Source organism: Anabas testudineus, chromosome 17 (genome assembly GCF_900324465.2).
Source record: "Anabas testudineus chromosome 17, fAnaTes1.2, whole genome shotgun sequence".
NCBI classification, from domain to species: Eukaryota; Metazoa; Chordata; class Actinopteri; order Anabantiformes; family Anabantidae; genus Anabas; species Anabas testudineus.
This window is the reverse complement of record NC_046626.1, coordinates 23,145,662-23,165,680: the sequence shown is the minus strand read 5'-3', so window position 1 is coordinate 23,165,680 and position 20,019 is coordinate 23,145,662. Positions and strand designations below refer to the sequence as shown.

General features: G+C 44.0%; 2 protein-coding genes across 6 annotated transcripts in view; one reads left to right on the top strand and one right to left on the bottom strand.

Moving 5' to 3' along the window:
* The first annotated feature begins 597 nt into the window (after positions 1–597).
* Positions 598–3,438, top strand: tmub1 (transmembrane and ubiquitin-like domain containing 1). 2 transcript variants are annotated; one of them, XM_026364487.1, is made up of 4 exons: positions 605–718; positions 1,928–2,015; positions 2,158–2,635; positions 2,785–3,438. In XM_026364487.1, exons 3-4 carry the CDS (start codon positions 2,199–2,201, stop codon positions 3,134–3,136), a joined length of 789 nt encoding a protein of 262 aa, XP_026220272.1. In that variant the 5' UTR covers positions 605–718; positions 1,928–2,015; positions 2,158–2,198; the 3' UTR covers positions 3,137–3,438. The 2 variants fall into 2 exon arrangements, with proteins under 2 accessions (XP_026220271.1, XP_026220272.1); XM_026364486.1 differs by lacking the exon at positions 1,928–2,015 and having other exon boundaries at positions 598–718.
* Positions 3,439–4,065: 627 nt separating this feature from the next.
* The window catches only part of dnah9 (dynein, axonemal, heavy chain 9), a 16,715-nt gene continuing 761 nt past the window's right edge, over positions 4,066–20,019 (bottom strand). For 3 of the 4 annotated variants that reach the window (XM_026361407.1, XM_026361408.1, XM_026361409.1), the window contains exons 2-23: positions 19,075–19,419; positions 18,445–18,872; positions 17,259–17,445; positions 15,725–15,824; positions 15,557–15,642; positions 15,122–15,247; positions 14,663–14,815; positions 13,925–14,014; positions 13,091–13,258; positions 12,894–13,007; positions 12,571–12,821; positions 12,293–12,485; positions 10,439–10,585; positions 10,093–10,198; positions 9,262–9,365; positions 6,713–6,832; positions 6,492–6,635; positions 6,139–6,312; positions 5,811–6,047; positions 4,961–5,130; positions 4,535–4,723; positions 4,066–4,403 (exon numbers count right to left, since the gene is read on the bottom strand). In XM_026361407.1, the coding sequence (XP_026217192.1) occupies positions 4,573–4,723; positions 4,961–5,130; positions 5,811–6,047; positions 6,139–6,312; positions 6,492–6,635; positions 6,713–6,832; positions 9,262–9,365; positions 10,093–10,198; positions 10,439–10,585; positions 12,293–12,485; positions 12,571–12,821; positions 12,894–13,007; positions 13,091–13,258; positions 13,925–14,014; positions 14,663–14,815; positions 15,122–15,247; positions 15,557–15,642; positions 15,725–15,824; positions 17,259–17,445; positions 18,445–18,872; positions 19,075–19,419 (3,594 nt within the window). In that variant the 3' untranslated portion in view covers positions 4,066–4,403; positions 4,535–4,572. The remainder of the gene's footprint in view (positions 4,404–4,534; positions 4,724–4,960; positions 5,131–5,810; positions 6,048–6,138; positions 6,313–6,491; positions 6,636–6,712; positions 6,833–9,261; positions 9,366–10,092; positions 10,199–10,438; positions 10,586–12,292; positions 12,486–12,570; positions 12,822–12,893; positions 13,008–13,090; positions 13,259–13,924; positions 14,015–14,662; positions 14,816–15,121; positions 15,248–15,556; positions 15,643–15,724; positions 15,825–17,258; positions 17,446–18,444; positions 18,873–19,074; positions 19,420–20,019) is intronic. The other variant, XM_026361410.1, reaches the window with a different exon arrangement.

Sequence of the window (20,019 nt, the reverse complement as noted above, 5' to 3'; positions counted from 1 at the left end):
TTCCTCTCCACTGTTGCCTAAAGCTTGCTCAAATGGGATTGTTGGGTTTTCTCTATAATTTTTTTTGTATAAATATTTTCTGTAAGGTCTTAAACCTTACACTGTAAAGTGCCTTGAGATAACTTCTGTTATAAATTGGCGCTATAGAAATAAAACTGAATTGAATTGAATTGACAGCAGTTTAATTTAACATTTATTTCTAACTTGTTTAAACAAATTACAAACTTTCATCGTATCTTGACTATGTATGTATTCCTTTTTTTCTACTTCTGCAACACGTATATTTCCAGTTAAAATAGAGATCAAAATAAATCTTTAGCTGTATCATCAAAGACACTTTCATAAACTAACACATTCCATTAACAACTTGGGGCCCAGTGTCCGGCTCAGGCACTAGAAGAACCAGGAATTAAACTGGTGACCCTGAGATGTACCCCGTGGACTGCACTTTTTAATGATTTTAATGCCCTAAAACCATTTGACCTGTCCACAATTTTAACTGTATTGTTTTTAAATTATACCGTTTTAATATTCAGTAATTATTTTATTGACTTACCGTCCGACCTGCAGGAGGCAGCACTACGGTGGGGCCGCGTTATTTCCGTCCGGAAAACCGAGGAAGAAGAAGGACAAGGAAGTGCTGAGCAGCACTAGGGAGAGATTAGCTTGGTTAGCCAGAAGGCTAACGGCCAGTGATATGAGTTTTATCAGCTGAACTGTAAGTTCCTAATTATGTTATTTCTTCACAAACGTACGCGGACGGTGTTGATTTGGGTATTAACGAGCACGAAACTAACTCTGCTAGCATGTATTTTAGCTAGCTGACTTCCTGTCCGACTTTAAATGCAGTTAGCATTTAGCTCAGAGTTTAGCTCACCACTAATCAACATTATGAGTTTTATTAAAATCAGCGAAGGTTAAACGTGGAGCCGGAATTAACAGACACAGGACCACGTAACATGGACTATATCCGAGCTAAAGGTGCGGTAACCGGGCTAAACTGGGGCTACCCGTTAGCTCGGTCAGGTGAGCCGTATTCACACCTGTACGAACGAAACAAACAAATCAAATAAGGTCCACGATTCAGGGGGAAACGGCGATAAAGACAATAAAGCAAGAGAAGAACCACGATGAGCCTAATACAAAAAAGTTAATATTTTAAAGTACAAACAACTAATAAAAGTTTTAGACTGATAGAAGGGAGAAAACGGTTTCCATCGTTTTAACATGTTAAGACGTTTTTATCACCAATGATTGAGACTGACAAATCTAAGGTTCATGTATTTATAAGTGAAATCAGATTCTTTCGAACATAGAAACTGATTAACAACATATATTCTGTTTTCAAAAAAGCAGGAAATTCACTCTACAAAGTTCCCTTTTTACAGATTTCCTGTCTATTTATGATTTATGGGTTAGCAAAGTATTCCGTCGTATTATTGAGCTGTAAATAAATGATAAAAGATGAATTACGGGTCAAAGTATTTAACATGTAACGTTGTGCAGACAGGTAAATGTGTGTTTGCTGATTTCAACTCAAACAAACAGATGGATTTATCTTTGTTTTTCAAACGTGAATGAAGACTTTGTGCTTTATGTAGACTGTTTGTTGGCTTTATTGTGCCATTTCTTCTACACTCATCTGATCAATCTGAAGTTAAAATATCCGGTCTTCTAAGTAAACCCAAAGTTCTGCAGTGTTTGTGTGACGACACCAGCAACACATTCAATCCTCTTTAAAGTACTGCAGTTGTTGTACCTAAAGTATACTTTAGAACATGTATTTAGTACCTGAACTCACTGTGGTACTGCCTCTTGTAGTGGAGTGCAGTTTTAGACAAGTATTAAGTTTATATACTGGTACCTGCATTGGTAATTACAGTAACACACGGCTAGAGGTAGATTGTAACTGGACTGGTTTATTCAGGAAGGTCCTGTGTGAAATGTGTTCCGTGTTGAGGGGAACATCTTGATGGGGGAACAGACACAGCAGTGCACATCGCCATCTGTTTCAGGTAACGTCAGGATTCACATTTTTGTTATCTAAGTGAATGCTGACAGTTCCCTGAAAGGTCAGAAACATGTGACCTGCTTGTTCTGACTTCAGTGTCCTTGACTCAGGTGTTGATACTGTCTTCTGCCTCCACCTGTGTGCAGGTGTGTTACCTGTGTGACGTCAGTGGGCGTTGCAGTGGGCGATGGCTCTGATCGAAGGTGTGGGAGACGAGGTGACGCTGCTGTTCGTCTCTCTGCTGCTGCTCACCGTGCTGTTGCTCGCTTGGATCTCCACCCGCACCCCTGAGCCTCCAGAACACTTGTTTGTATCTGCCACAGACCCCGCCCCCTCACTGGGGACCAGCCCCACTCACCAGGACACGCCCCCCTCTTCTTCACCATCATCATCACCCTCTACCTCGGTCAGAGACAGCTCTGTCACTGAGGCCCATCCTGCCCCCACCCAAGATGAGAAGGAGCAGGAGGGACGAGGGAGGGGGGAGGATGGGGTGAGGAGCAGAGGGGGAGGACAGGGGGAGTCTTCTTCTGAGAGGAACATGGTGGTCAGACTGAAGTTTCTGAACGACACGGAGAGAACAGCTCAGGTCCAACCACAGGACACCATCGGATACATCAAACGGTAAGTACAGCAGTACTACTGCAGTATAACTAGCACAGTACAGTACAGGATACCTGGTTTTGACCTGTGACCTCTCAGACCCAGTTCTCTGACCTCTTGTTACTTCTCAGATGTGGTTCTAACCTGTGAGACCTGTTCTGATCTTTCAGGACCTACTTTGCCGGCCAGGAGCATCAGGTCCGGTTGATCTACCAGGGTCAGCTGCTGCAGGATGATGCTCAAACTTTAGCCTCCCTGAACCTGGTCCATAACTGCGTCCTGCACTGTCACATCTCCCAGCATGCAGGGCGGGGTGTGGTGGGGGAGCCACGGCCCACAGACCAGGTGCAGGTGGCTCTGAACGTAGGCAGTCTGATGGTCCCGCTGCTGGTGCTCATGCTGTCTGTACTGTGGTACTGTCAGATCCAGTACCGGCAGTTCTTCACGGCCCCAGCCACAGCATCGCTGGTCGGAGTCACCATCTTCATTAGCCTGGTGGCCTTCGGAGTCTACCGCCGCTAGCTGCTCTGTAATTGGCTGGAGCCAGGTGGAGCTTTGGGACTTGAACCTGCAGGGTAAAACGGACGCTGAGAGTTTATTTTTGTTTCTGTTGCCATGGAGAAAGAGTGTAAACAAGGACTTCTTTATAGTTTAGCGGTTTCTGTAGGTTTCTCATCATCACTGTGCCTCTTACTTTGTCGAGTGGACCTGTCTCTCTGCTCACCTGTCTGTCTGTGTGCTCACCTGTCTGTGTGAACTGGAGAGGAAGTCATTTGTGTAAATCGCAGCTTTTGAAGACAAATTCTATTAAACCATTAATTTATCCTGTTGTGGTTGTTTGTGTGTGTCTGGAAACAGACTCAGACCAGTACTGTTTAAAGCCTTTTAACTCAAGCTGTCAGATAAATGCAGTGAAGTCAATGACCAGGAATTAGAGAAACATGGAAATACTCGATTAAACTTCATGTCAATAAATCAATTTGTTTTTTTTTTTTTAATGAAAATGTGCAAATAACATTAGCACTGGCAGCACTACTATTACTACTACTGCTAGCAGTAGTAGGGAAACTGATAATATGCTGTACAGTGGGCTACACACATTAACAGACTACATACTGTGGCACAATATTTAACAACAGCTTCACTGTGACAGAGTGATGGCTCCTATCTCATAATTCATCTTTGTGTTTACAGAGAGTGATGTTGTGTCCATTGAGCAGCCTGTTTCCTTAAGTTAGTTATCAACAGCTGATCGGATCTGCTGACATTAAACCGTGTTGATGAGCTCCAGCTATAAACAGGAAGCTGGAAGTTTACATTCACATTTAGACATTGAGCAGACGCTGTTATCCAAAGCGACTTACAAGTCGGTACAAGGGTAGGTGTAAGGAGGTCTTGCCTAAGGACCCCTACTGGAGGTAGCCACAGCTGGGATTTGAACCCCAGTCTCCCACATGGGAGGCGGTGATGTTACCACTACACTAATAATAACTACACAATAATTTGTCATATTAACTCAATCAGGTCCATTACAGATCAGGCAAACAGTATGAGAAGTAAAAGAAATGTGAGCAGGCTGGTGTTTAAAACGTGTTTCTCAGTTTGTTCAGAGGTTAAACAGATCCCACACACAGTCTGCACTGCTTATATTTTATTCATGTAACTAAAACCAGAGTTAATGATCAGACCTTTACCACAACAAACCTATTTTGACAAACAGCTTTCTCTGAAGTGTAGATTACTGTCAAGGTGGACGCCTTCAGGCTCAGCTGTCTCTTCTCCATTAGCACTGAAACAAAAGTAACAACAGGTTGAGAAAATACAGGACAGGCTCATCATGGTCCACCTTGTGGACGGTGAGTTCCACCACGTGTTTGAAACCACATCACTGACTTAGTGGTGACATCAGCTCAGCATTACCTGTGCTCAGGTGACATCAGCGTGGTGTCAGATTGATGTCATGCCGGTGTCAGTACCTGTAGCTGTGCCGACAGGTGTTCAGGGAGCTCCACCCCCACAGCTTCCAGAAGGATGATGGTCTCTGTCAGAGGGAGTCTGGAGGAGGATGAGTACTTTTCATCAGAACCGTGCTGAGTCACCTGTTGCAGACTGAACACACAAACAAACACACCTTAGTCGTCGTTACCTGATCTACAGTCGGGACAAAGCCGACTAACATAAGAAAAGGTGAGTGTGTCAAAGGTCAACCTGACCCCTGCAAGTTTCCTGCCTATATTAATGTGTGTTACCTGGAGTCACACTGGCACAGTGTCCTTCACGTCCTCTACTATCCGAACGCACCTGTCTGACAATCTGCAGGACTCAGATCTTTCCAAGCGAGTTTACCTGTGGCTCACAGAGTCCAGTAGGTACTCTGTGTACATGCTTTTCCAGTCCTGGATGACTGACAGCAAAGAATCTCTGAAGGGTCTCAGGTCCACTTGGAGCCAGCTGTGCAGAATGATGACCTCGTCCAGGTGAGTCACCTCTCCACTCAGTCTGTGGAGGGTTTCAATCTAAAAGATTGTTCGTTAGAACATGTTCAGGTGTTTGTCAGTTTCCCTAATTGTAATAATCTGGAATATTTTAAATTATAGAAAAACCTTTTGCTGTTTCCTTCTTAGTGAACTTTTTATTTGATCCTAAAGTCTGTTTCAGCATGACCTCTGTCTGTCTAATAATGAGAGAACTGTGGCACCTGTGCTGTGGAGAAAACTACAGATACATTTCTGCAATGTTTCTCCTAAAGTTCACTGAGAGAACACGTAAACTATAGGTCATCAACTAGACTCACAGTTTGAGTGTATAGACACAAAATGAAGCTTTCTGCCTTTAACTCCCTGATATCTCAGGATGACTCTGTCTCACCGATTTCTCCTAGTGAATTGTAGATTTTAAATCTACAAGAAATGGGAGTCACAGTGAACGTTCCTCTGCTGTAGCCTGTAAGGCATCATGAGAGGTACTAACAAGTGATGTCAACAATAAACATTTTCCCCAACACACATAAAGCAGAAAAAAAACAGAACTAAATTAATAAGCTATCATGACCTTCATGTTAAAATAGTCAGCTCCACCTAAACATGGTCAGACATTATTAAAACCTGTCAACCTACTTCATGCTACCCTGAAGTTGGGGCCACAACGAGGGGAACTACAACAGCCATGTGTAAACGCCTGGACAGGTGTGTCTCACCTCTCTCTTAAAGTCCTTCAGGGTGGGTGGGGTCTCCATGGGCTCCAGGTCCTCAGGTCCCAGCTGTGTGCCATAGGTCAGGAACTCGTGCATCACTCCCTGTCTGTCACTCTGCCACAGGTGAGCATACCTGTCCAACCCCGTTCTCAGATGCTCTGTCTCCTCTCTCACCTGCAGCAGATGACGCATCACTTCCTGCTCCACAGCAGAGAGCTCTGGACTCGGCTGCAGAGCCAGCTGAGAGGCAGATGGACAGGTTAAGTTTTCCAAAAAGGATTATGTCCCAGAAACACGAGAGACGTTAGACTGTGTGTGATGTCAGAATCACCTGGTAGTTGCCATGTCGACCTGCAGAGATCCTGGGCAGCAGACTGGCTGCAGCATAGACATCACTGATGATGCTCTTCAGGTGATCACAGAGGCTGCTGCCCGCTGAAAACTCGAACAAACTTCCTGTCTCTTGAAGTTGCAGAGACACTGTCAAGAATGCAGCACTGCAGCTCTGCACACACAAACACACACACACACACACAAAGTATTACGTAAAGAAGGAGCTCACACCATCAGATGCTGAAAAGAGTCTGTGTGCTGCCGTCCTCCTTGTCCCCCTCGTGTGCTCAGTGGTTCCTTGGTAAGTTGAATTTACCTCTCTAGTCATCTAATGCTTCCAGGTGTGTGTACCTGAGGCTTCATGTTGTTAGACAGGAAACGCAGAGACCGGAGCAGCAGCTCAAACAGTCCATTCTGGACTTGGTCATCAATGTAGTCCAGATAGTTAATCCAAGACTCAGAGGATTCTGCAACTTTGTACAGAGTCCTATTCACCTGAGAGAACAGCAAACTCCCATCAACGCCTGTTATACACCTCCACCCCATCCCCACCACTACCATCCAGGTGTTACCTGTGTTAACCTGAGCAGTTCCTGTCCCTCCTCCCTGAGCCGTCTATAACTCTGCTGTGAAACTTTGTCCTGCAGCAGGAAGTCGCCTGAACGCTGCAGCAGGTCAATATCCGCCCAGCCCTGTAACACACACAGTAACACACGGTCACACAGTGTAACACAAACAGTAACACACACAGTGTAACATACAGTGTAACATACAGTGTAACACACAGTGTAATACAAAGTGTAACACACGGTAACACACACAGTGTAACACACACAGTAACACACAGTGTAACATACAGTGTAACACACAGTGTAATACAAAGTGTAACACACGGTAACACACACAGTATAACACACACAGTGTAACACACAGTGTAACACACAGTAACACACACAGTAACACACAGTGTAACACACAGTAACACACACAGTAACACACAGTGTAACACACAATAACACACAGTGTAACACACAATAACACACACAGTGTAACACACAATAACACACAGTGTAACACACAATAACACACACGGTAACACACAGTGTAACACACACAGTGTAACACACACAGTGTAACATACAGTAACACACAGTGTAACACACAGTCTAGTCTTAAATGTAGGGTGTCTGCCTCCTATTAAGAAGAATATAGAATCAGGCCAAGTTTGCACCCTCTGGTTGCATGAAACATTAATTACTAACATACTTAATGACAATTATTTACATAATATACAACACACTATATCACATGGAGTCCTTGCTTTATGGGATTGGACAGTTTAGCTCAGACACAGCCTGGGGGAAGAAGCTGACTCTGTGTCTGGTGGTTCTGGTGGCTATAGCTCTGTGGCGCCTGCCAGAGGGGATGAGCTTGAACAGTTTGTGTGCAGGGTGTGTGGGGTAAGCAGTGATACTGACAGCCCGTTTTCTGAGTCTGGACCGGTACAGGTGTTGGATGTGCCTGTCCTGCTTGGTGGCTGAACTAAACCACACAGTGATGGAGGTGCAGAGGACAGACTGGATGATGGCGGTAGAAAACATGGTCAGCAGCTCCTGGGGTAGATTGAACTTCCTGAGCTGTCTCAGGAAGTACAGCCTCTGGTGAGACTTTTTGCGGACTGTTTCTATGTGGGAGGACCACTTCATATCCTGGGAGATTGTGGATCCTAGGAACCTGAATGAGTCCACGATAGATACTGTGGTATTGTGAATGGTGAGGGGGAGGGGAGCCAGGCGGTTCTTCCTAAAGTCCACCATCATCTCCACAGTCTTGAGCGTGTTGAGCTCCAGCTGGTTCTGACTACACCACTGGACCAGCCACTCCACCTCCTGCCTGTATGCAGACTCTTTACCATCCCAGATCAGTCCAATAACAGTCATGTCATCTGCATACTTCAGGAGTTTCACAGATGGGTCCCCTGAGGTGCAGTCATTAGTGTACAGGGAGAAGAGCAGTGGAGAGAGGACACACCCCTGCGGTGCGCCGGTACTGATGGTGCGGGTGCCAGATGTGATGCTGCCCAGCCGCACATGCTGCCTCCTGTCAGTCAGAGAGTAGTCCACTGTCTGATGCTAATACCAGATCATTAGTGACCTTTACCGTGCTGTTTCTGTGCTATGATGTACTGACTGGAAATCTTCATACAGGTTATTGCTGAGCAGGTGGTCATATAATTGCTTAGAAACTACCTTTTCAATAGTTTTAGGCAGATTGGATATTTTAATAAAACCCCTGAGTCCAGAGTAGGCTTTTTGAGTAGGTGTTTGACTACAGCAACCCTAAAAGTGTGTGGTGCATAGCCTATTTGTGAAGATAGATTGATCCGACCTAATATGGACGTGCCGATCAAAGGTAAAATAAGCTGCTCAAATTTTAAAATGTAGCCTATGGTGCTGTGACTGTTACCAGCTGATCTTAGTCAATGTACAAAACTAGAAGTCACCACTGTGGTGCGACACAGCAGCAGTGAAAAGAAAGCAGGAGAAAGATTCTGCAAAGAATGTGATAATGATACTGCTACCGAAGCAGAAAGACACAAAAACATAACAAGAATGTACATAGTTCAGAGGATCCCTGTTGCCAGAAAACATTGCATGTGATTGATATGAACGTGGATTCAGCACAAACAGCAGTGAAACAAAATTCATTTATTATCGGAGTAATGAAAACCTCAACAAACTCAGGCCTATTTCAGAGTTTGGCCTTAATTAAGATCAGTTAAATTTATTTATGTTTTTGTTTTTGTTGTTTTGTTGTTTTGTTGTTTTTTGTTGTTGTTGTCCAAGTTGTTAAAGTGGAAAGCTGAGGTGACAGAGGGCAGGGACATAGTAGAGCATTGTGATGAGGAGAAGGGGGGCACCAAAAGAAAAAGTAAGGACACCGATTTAGCTCACAATGACCACCACTAGGAGAGGGGAAAGAGAAAAATTAATAGTTAAGTTGGAGATGAACAACAAAATGCTCAGTGCTTTTACTCAGCACTGATTTCTAATTAAGAGCAGTGTCTGCTTTTAGTGAAGGATGTTCTTGTGTTTCTTTGCTCAGAGAGCAGCTCACTGACCTGTATTATGCGTCCTATGGCGTCCATGTTGGCTCGAGCCTTGCTCACTGTGGAGTGAAACATCAACACATTCCCTGTCTGCTGCTGCACCAGCTGCTGCACACCTGGACATACACACATACACACTGAACACAGTCTAGTGATGACTGAACCGTTGTGGAGTAGCGTGGAGGACTACTGATCACGATGTCATGAAGTGTCAGAATTGACATGTTGGACAACACTGAACAGTGTGACGTGAAATAATGTTGTTGTTGCTACGAGGTGACACTGTGAAACTTGAAACCTCATCCAGGTCTACAATCCCTCCCTCTGTGAACGTCTTGTGGTCCCTCACCTTAAAAGATCCAAGGCTGAACTGTTCAGCTCAGTGGTTACACGATGGAGGAACGATCTACCGCCTCACTCTCAATTTTCAAAAACTTGCTGAAAACAGAACTCTTCCACAACTTTCTCTGCACTTAAAACAAAATAAAAACAATAAAAAAAACTTACACCCTTAAAAAACTTACTCTTCCTGGAGGACTTTACTTTAAAGTTTGTCTCCTTGACTTAGATATTTTGCTTTGTACCTCACTTGAACGTCGCTTTGGATAAAAGTGTCTGATAAAAGACTAAATGTAAATGAAACTGTGAAAGTTGATGAAGCTGCCAATCACGTGACATAAAGGTTGTCCTTTGACTAGTATCTTTCGTTCTGGTTAGTGTAGTGGTAATCCCAGTTGTGGCCTACCTCCAGTAGGGGTCCTAATGCTTACCCTGCCTACTCTTGTAAGTTGCTTTGGATAAAAGCGTATACTAAATAAATTCTATATCAATGGAACACATCACCTTCACAGCCCCAACTGTTCCTCTGCAGCTGAGACAGAGTTTGGCTCAGGTCCTGCAGCTGGTCCTGGATCAGCGGAAGCTCCACCTGCAGGACCTCACTGACCACCTGCAGGAGGAAGACAGTCACGTGACTCTTGTCCAGCTCTCACATATTTTAAATCCTGGCTAAAGTCAATTAGTATTCTCCGGTTTAATCTACTTTAGCTTGTTGTTACCTTGTCAAAATCCTGTTCTGCTGCTTTTGTTTGATGTAAAGTGTGTGTCTCACCTTATTGTTGTTGTAATTAACCTGCATTTTCTTTATCTTCAGGATCACAGCCCGGTGTGTGTGTCAGTGTGTGTGTACCTGATTGTAGCAGGACAACATGTGACTCAGACTCAGGTAACTCTGTGTGGTGTCATCTCTGCAGCTGAAGAGTCGGGTAGCGTGGGGGCCGAGCTCCACCTCTTTCTCCCTCCTCACGTACCTGAGCTCCCTCAGCACCGCCTCCAGCTGGTAACACACACATTCCATTTCAATCAGCTGTCAGGTGTGTTAGGTATGTCTTTGGAGTGTTATTATCTGACTGTAATCAGGTGGCAGCAGAGGGCAATTTCAACATGATTACTAACTGGTGTAACATGTCTCTACTTAAGCTTAAAGCTGATTCTATAAAATTCTACTTCTAATAGCAGCTGATGAATGGTGTTAGAGTGCTTTCACACCTACAGGCATCATCTAGCTAACTGAAAACGGGACCAAACGCTATGAATCGCATGATTTGAGGGCTTTGAGTCGTGTGTAGATTTTCATTTCTTTCATTTGTCCGCCAAAAACATGCTGTCTGATTAATTGAGGCCAAACATGGAGAAATGAGGAGGTGAAGTTCCTCACAGACACCAGGTCTGATGACTCTGCAGAGGATGTAACATAATAAACAATAATCAACAGAATGACCAAACCACAGAACATTCAGAGTCAAGTCATCTCTCTCTTGTCACACAAACGTACAGTAGTCCACAACACAGGACCTTCTTTTACAAGGACATTTCACAAACTCATCCACTGATTCGGACCAAAGCAGGTGTGAAAACACCTTTACACATCATCACATTCACAATAGTTGATGCAGAAGTCCAGTCCTCTACTGTTGTGATTTCCATGCTCACACATACGTCGCTCCACAATGTTTTCAGTCCTCGTCACATCTGTAAATTTACTGGGAAATGAATGATAAAGTCACAAAGCTACAGTGGATGTGTCAGGCGTGTGTGCTGGTATTTCCTCCCTGCATTACTAGTTCATCTGTTCTGAATTCTGACTTATTCAGTTCAGCCACTCGTCTCTCATTACCTAAAAATATTATTATTAAATTATTAAACCTAATATGTTCTAAAATAAAGAAGCTCCTGGGTTTGAATGCGTGGGTCAGCCGGGTGTCTTTCTTTGTGGAGTTTGCATGTTCTTCCTGTGTCTGTGATACTCTGGCTTTCTCCCACCTCCAAAGACAAGCACGTGTCCAGGTTGTAGCCTGCTTCTTGCCCAATAACAGCTGGGATAAGCTCCCAACCCTTCACTGGACAGAGGTTAAGATATTGGATGGATGGATGTTCTAAAATGTTTTTGTTCCAAAACAACAACCAGGTTGTTTCTGCATTTTCTTCCTTCCACACAAAGACACTAATAAACAAGAAAACTGGTCATCAAGTACTGGAAGACTGCCAACCAAGGCACCAACACAAACAAAGAAGAAATAGTTTCTGGTTCTGCTCTGCACGTTGTTTAGAACGAGCAGATTACAACAGTAAGAGTTAGAGGTAGAGTTATGGCTTTGTTACAGAACAAGCAGAGATCATATTCGGAGAACAAGCCAATTCCACAAACGTGTCCATTCAGACAAAGAAGTAAAACTGCTTTTAAGAGTAGAATCTCACAATGTTTCTACCAGAGCCCTGTTCTCCTCATACACACTACAACATCAGGGCTCACACATTCACACACTCCACAGGCCGAGGTGAAAAATCAGTGTCCACACAGTGGACCACAGTGTCGGTCGCAAAAAGGTGCAGGAGATTAAGTGAGCTTACTGTAGATGTGGTCTTATAATACAGTATACCTGTCTCTGCGTGTCTGTCTTCAGGTTCTGGATTTAAGTTGAACCTACTAAGTCCAGGAGAACAAGTGTGTCTTACCATAAACTAGTTTTTGTTTTACACCGACCTCGTGGCTGCAGCTGACTCCCAGAATGCCTTGATTTTTGTGTTGGATCAGAGGTTGTTCCAAGATTAATCCACAGTCCGAGTCCAGCTGAGACCTCCGGTCTGACCTCAGTCTGTCTCTAAAATCCTGCAGCAGGTCCACAATCTGCTGGAACCTTTCCTGGACCATGTGGGAAGCACCTGAGTCCACAAACCTGCACAAAACACAGAGACAAATCATCCCAAGTTAAAATCAATGAAGACACAGCGAGACTGTGCTGTGCATACCAGTGATCTTACAGGTGTTCAACAGTCCTGTAGCTCTTCAGACAGTCTTCAGCTCTCAGACGGAGCTGCTGGGTCCAGCAGAGTCTGGCTGTGGCTGTTGGAGTGAACATGCTGAATGTATCTGACTTCCCTTTCTGTCTGCAGAACAGCAACTCAATCTGATCTAGATCCATCAGGACCATCTTCTTTAGCTGGATTAGTTGAGGATGCAGCTTGTCCAGAATCACAGGCCGGTTCAGGATGAACCCGAACATCTTCACTAGCTGAAACACAGACTGGATCAGACCAGATCAGCCTCACAGCCGCTGTACTGTGATAGCAGTGCAGACTCGTACCTTTGCTGCAGAGGAGACGCTGCAGACCTGTAAGGCTCTGCTGAAGACTGACCCCAGCCGTCTTTCCAAGTCTGACACCTGAACCTGAAACTGATCCAGGTGCTGCTTGAAGCTCTGTGATGGAGATGAGGAGGAAGAGGAGTCACACACAGTTCAGTCCAACAGGAAATACCTCACGCAAATCAGCTGGCCATTACCTGATTGTCAGGGTTGGTGGGGTCACAGTTACACTCTGACAAATCTGTCACATGACGCAGGAAGTCCTGATACACTCCGTGAACCACATTGGTCCACATGTGGCCACTGACACCAGATAGCATGGTCTGATTCAACTGATCCAGCTGCAGACTGACAATCAGTACCTCCTGCAGGAGAAGACAGGGAACAACAGTGAAGACCAACAACGAGAAAAAAATAAAACTGAGACAAACCAAGTCAAGTCTTTATCTCAGGATTGCTGAGGGTTTGGGCACTAAGACACTGACCAACAAGTTGCTGCTGGTGTTTAAAAGTAACTCTTAAGCAAACTTTTGTTTGCTTTCATCATTCAGTCAGTCTGTATCAGGTGGTTTGATACAGTATATTTGGCTAAAACATTTGTTCTAATAAATGTTAGGATAGAAAACATGACACTATAACCTAGATATCATTACAATAATGAATTCGGAAACTAAACACCAACAAATGTTCTAGAACTAGAATTACTGCATCGTGATCAATGTAGCAGCAGTTTACTGATATGTTTGTCAAGTTATCATGTTTGTGTCAGGTGGTTTGAAATTCCCTCCAAGAGTTTCAGAGATATGGCATTCGTGAGAAAATTACATGCACAAGGTCAGTGACCTTTGACCATGAAAATCGAGTCAGTTCGTCTTTAAGTCCAAGTCACGACTGATGTCAGTGGGAGGCAGAGCTAACTTTGCAGGTTGGAGACAGAGAAAAACACACTTCTGCATTTCTTTCCTTCTGCATATATTTCCCTTTCCACTGGGGCATTACTAGCCTGTGTGTGTGTGCGTGTGTGTTTGTACCTGGATGCTGTAGAGATGCTTCAGAAAGTTGTCCAGGTGGACAAAGACCAGGTGTGGAGGAAAGCTCCAGCTCTGAGAGACCCGAGAGTCCTACAGCAGAGACAAACAACACACGGTTCCACACACGTTCAGCTTCTGTCCCCCAGTCTAAGACCAGAAGTGAACCAGGTCTGCCATCATTCAGGACTTTAGAAAACAAAAAACCCCGTTCTGTCCTTAGTTTTACTGCCTTTCACAGGACATGTTTGTGTACAGAGAACTTACGGTGTCATGTTGTGTGATGAGTCACGAAAACACCTTTCTCTACATTCACATTTCACAGACACATGTCGTGGTGAAGCTGGTTGCATTTTCTTGTTGATATCCTCGTGATAACAAACCAGCTGCAGCACTGCAGTGCATTATGGGAAACACCTGCTTCCACCTGGTCTAACAGCTGATTGGTTCAGACATTGGATCAACAACATAATGTCTTATGGAAACCTTTCTTTTTTTTTTTAATCTTCAAAGAGAAATTCAATGATTCTGGATCAGACATGTTCCTGGGAGGATGACCATGGACGCTGACTGAAAATATAAACCTGACTGTGGGATGCATTCTGGGATACGTGTCTACCCACACAGTCTTATCCTACAGTGATAAAACAGGAGGAGTGAGACCTCTTACAGTCATTGAATCTGTGTTTGTGTTGATGTGGACTGAAGAACTGGACTAAACAACAGGTTCTGCAGCTATACCTGCTTCTGGTTCTTCAGCTGAGTCCTGACCCGATTGTACTCCTCTTTGAAGGTCTGCAGAGTCTGGATCACCAGTCTGACATAATCCAGGACCACACCAGGGTCTGACACCAGACCACAAATCAGTTCCTTCCCTTGCAGGAACTGCCTGCTCTGCAAAAGAAGAAAATCCTGATTCCAAACATCCAGACTTCACCACACTCAAGTACTCGTGAGCTTAGTGAGCCAGTTCCTGGATGCCTGAGAGTCTTGATCTCTGTCCACAATAATAATCATCATCATCATAGCAATAAAAAATATGTATTGTATTTTTTATATACACACATATATATGTGTATATATATGTATGTATACACACACACACACACACACACACACACATTCAAGGTAAAGACCAGATTTCCTTTTAGGGTATTATGTCAATGTGTATAGGGAGACTCAATGTGCGTGTGTTTGTACCAGTTGTATGAGCAGGTTGCAGATCTCCTGGAGCAGGACCACCATCCTGCAGGGTTCACAGTAGAAGTTAGACCTGATCCACACCAGACACACGTCCTCCATCACAGATGCCATGTGATGCTTCATCTGCCAATCACAGGCAGAGTTCAGAGCTGCAGTTTATGAAGAGATGTTTCTAACCAAACAACACACGTCACATGTTCTCTTGGTTCTCACACAATGACGACACTCTCAGTCTGTCCTTACTGACAGAATTCTGAAAAATCATTTATTTAGTATTTTTAACACAGTGATAATGAGTACCTTATGTGTTTCTGGTCTGTGTGTGAAAATGACCGTAGCTTTACAGCAACAGTAGCAGAGGTAACACCCCTGCTTTTTAAAACCTTCATTTCAGCACTGAATCTAACACTGAATCTGCAGTTTTTCAAGTACCTGCTGGAAGTCCAACTGCTCCAACTGCTCCATCTTCTGCTGCAGAGGGTCCAGGTTCACAGTCACATCCTGGGCCTCCTTTACACCTGAGAGAGGATGTCAGGTGTGTTTCAGACTACAGGTTACAAGTGCTGTTAATGAACAGGTTTGTGTGGAGGTGGCGTCTACCTTCCTGGACGTCTCTGTAGAGGTCTCTTAGCGTGGCCCAGTAGACGCTTTCCGCTTTCTGAACAATGGACGCCACCTGCTGAGCGCTGCTGCTCATCAGCTGAACAACAACACAGACAACATGCATGTTTGAAAGGAAACCTGTGCACCGCAGGTTCGACTGTGGAGATCCTGTAGCTCTCCATTACCATCACTTCATATTTTAAGGTGATTTCTTTTTGCTTCACTTTCAAAACATGAAAACTGACAAACTGATTAGTCTGAGTACTGTCTGGGATGTGTGTGTACTGATACCACAACTTTGTAATGAAGAATAAAAACAACATGCACATCTCAGTACCTTTTCATGTTCTTATCACAGCAAAAGAAAATAATGATCAGCTGAAGTCAGCAGCTGTACACAGTTAACACTGTCTAACAGTTGCAGACTCTACTCTGCCAAAGATTGTTTGTGAGTGAAGACATAACACTCTGTGCTTTATAGTTGGACAGAATAGAGCTTTTCTTCTACATAAGCTGACTGTTAAATACAGGACGGTCTTCACAACTTCTTAGTGAAACTGTGTGAACCTCCCACAACAGTTGTGTGTCTGCTGATCTGGTTGAACTTTCATTGATTGAAAAATATAAACCAATAACCAATAGTGCAGCTCAGTATGAGGTTGGCAGCATTAACGAGGTTCACAATCATGAGGGGGTGGAGCAGGCTGTCCAGTAATCCTAGGGTCTGCGGTTTGATCCCTGTCTGGTCTGGTCCATATGTCAACGTGTCCTTGGGCAGGACACAGAAACTCCAAAGTCTGCCAGATAACTACATATAAAACTACAACTGCTTACCAGATGTCAGATCCAACTCCAACACAAGAACCAGAAACAACAGCGACGTTTTCAGCTGGTCAGAGGTTTGGTGTGAAAACACGTGACGAACCTGCTGCTGTCAGCGTGTCACATTTTTTCTCCACTTCAAACGCTCTAGCGCTTTTCCACCACAGGGCATTAGCTTACCTCTACTCAAATCTACTGGTCTTTTTTGGTTTTCCAGTGGGCAAAAGTACCTGGTACCTTCTGGTATCACCTCCATCGAGTTTCCAGGTGGACTGATTCCAAAAGGGGACATGAAAACACTGCAGACTACTGATAGGTCAGAGAGAAGCGTCACTGTGTCTCTCCTGAGTTTTTCAGCAGCCTCTCGTCTTGACTTCCTCCATTATTCCTGTGTCGGCAGTAGTAGAAGCAGTTACTGAGGGGGTTGCTACGACAACCAGGTACCCTAAAGTGGTGCTGTATTTGCAGTGGATAAAGACCAAAAACAAGAGTCAAGTGGAGTCAAGCTGTGCCATGTCCAGCACGTACAGTAAACCAGAGCTGATCCCTTCACCAGACCGATACCCGGGTATGGATTTTGATCGACTAAACTGACTAATTATTTCCTGCTAATTATGCTGCTGTTCTGCTACACCTGCCTCATGAGTCCTGTGCTCACACGTGTGAGTCCTGATTCCCACTCTCAGCTCTTACAGGCTGATCTCATCACCTGCTGCTGGATGAAGAGCAAGTTCTTCAGTCGGTTCTTCCAAAAGTGAAACTCGTCTGAGGGAAGCGGCTTCAGTCCATCCAGAACCAGCTGAGACGAGTCCTGCTGCAGAACCTCAGACACAAGCTCCGCCCACTCGATGATCATCCAATCACAGGCATGGAGCAGCTTCATGTCCAACAACTCCCTGTTAGTGGAGGTCAGCTGGTTAGGTTAACCATCATAAATCGAACTTTGAGAGACTTGAGAGACAGATCAGTTCGTTGTGTACTGAATTTTTAATCAATGGAAGTTTGATCTTTAAAAATCTTTCTGACACCGTGTGACATCATCAAAATCTAAAGTAAACAGGCTGAGCAGAGAAACACCAACAAGCATGTGCAGTGGGATGTGGAACACAGGAGACTGAAAAGTTTTTGTCTTATGTTCCAAGAGAAGACAACACAGTTTAATGGTATTACGTTATCGTCATTATTATTATTATCAGTTCTATCCCTAACATGAATGAAAACAAAGGAGTTCATCACCATTGCTGGAGGAAGTAATCACAAAAAAAAGTATGTAAGTATTATTGCAATAATGTACTTTTACTTGAATTAAAAGTACTTCTGTCTGAGTGTTGTTCTGTTAAATAACAGCTGGGATTGACTCCAGCACTCCCACAACCCTTAAGAGCACAAGTTAGGATGATCACTGGAGTTCATGTTCCTTGTTGATTAGAGGTATAAAGGGCACACTTACTGTGGGATATTTTTATGTGTCTCCTTCTTCTGCAGCTTCTCACTTTTGTGCAGTTTGTTGCAAGAAAGCTGATAGTTGCATAATCCAGATATTTCTTTTGTGTTGTGTTTTGTTTTATTCCTAATTTATTTGAGAAGCTGATCCCAGGACTTCTTGTTAACAATCAGACGTGGACCTTAGATTACGAAAGGAAGTCCATTTAAAAAGGACATGCTATAGGATGGACATCTTATTCTACGGCCCTGTCAGTAACTTAACAAACTTTGGCTCACCGTATATAGGATCTCCTTAGACCCAGTAGAGGTTTTTATTCTGACTGATTTTAAATTTCTGGTTTTATTTTTTACCTCTTCTTCTCTTTTCTGTGCACATTAACATGTTCTTATTTACATTCCGGGATAAAACACATGACAAGGTGTGATTTTTCTGACTTGTAACCACCTACCGTCCTTCACTGTCGTCATGGAGGCTGTCATCATGGTGTTCGTCGTCATGGAGACTGTCATCACTGAGGTCATCATCTTGGAGAGTGTCATCAACTAGAGAGTCATAATGAGGGGTGTCGTCATATAGTCCATCATCTCGCAGAACGTCATCCTGAACATCATCAGCATGGAGATCATCATCACAGAGATCATCATTATTACGTCCTTCGTCATGGTGACCATCGTCATGGTGACCATCAACACCGTGGCCATCCCCGTGGTCGTCATGTAGAGCAGCAGGTTGTGGGAGAAAGGTGCGTCCCTCAATCTTAGCCTTCATCACCAGGGCTTCGTTCTTCTGTCGCTCCATGAACCTCAGAGCCTCGTCGGCCACGCCCACCGCCCACCTGCAGCTGTTCTTCAGGTTGCTGAGCAACGGGCAGATCACCTGAGGAGATACATGACACACCTTTAAGCTTCAGGTCGTTGGCTACAGCCTGAGAGTCCAACCTGCACTTGAACAGCCTAAACGTCAGTTTAGCTGAGCTAGCCACAGGTCACTTGATTTAACCAGTTAGTAGTACTAGTTAGTAGTACTAGTTAGTAGTACTAGTTAACCTACTTAATTACCCTAAACGACCGTTTCTAACCTGCTCGGTGACGGAGATGATGAAGCTCAGGACGTCGTCTCCTCGAACTTCTTGAATCATCAGAATCTTCCTGGAGTTTTCTTTGGTGACGGCTTCACGCTCGGTTTTAGAAACGCAGATCACCTTGGTCTTAATGTGTTTAGGGAAGTCGAGGCTGACGGAGAGTCCGGAGTCCGGCTGCTGGAAGACGAACAGGTGGCCGTGATCCTGAGCGCTGCAGAAGCTGCTCAACATCACCTGGTTCAGCTCCTCCGACACCAAGTCCTTCCAGCTGTCCTCCTCCAGCCGCAGACTGGTCACCGCGAAGCTCCGGACTGGATCCAGCCGGTCCTCCTTAGCCTCCATCTTTAACAGGGAGTGAAGAAGAAATACTGGGTACTCTAACTGTAAATACTCTTTCTGTAAATACTCTTACTGTAAATACAGAGTATTCTTACTGTAAATACAGAGTACTCTAACTGTAAATACAGAGAACTCTTACTGTAAATACTGGGTACTCTTACCGTAAATACAGAGTACTCTTACTGTAAATACCGAGTACTCTTACTGTAAATACAGAGTACTCTTACTGTAAATACAGAGTACTCTCACTGTAAATACAGAGTACTCTCACTGTAAATACAGAGTACTCTTACTGTAAATACTCTTACTGTAAATACCGAGTACTCTTACTGTAAATACTGAGTGCTCTTACTGTAAATACTGGGTACTCTTACTGTAAATACAGAGTACTCTTACTGTAAATAAAGAGTACTCTTACTGTAAATACTGGGTACTCTTACTGTAAATACTCTTACTGTAAATACAGAGTACTCTTACTGTAAATACAGAGTACTCTTACTGTAAATACCGAGTACTCTTACTGTAAATACAGAGTACTCTTACTGTAAATACTGGGTACTCTTACTGTAAATACTCTTACTGTAAATACCGAGTACTCTTACC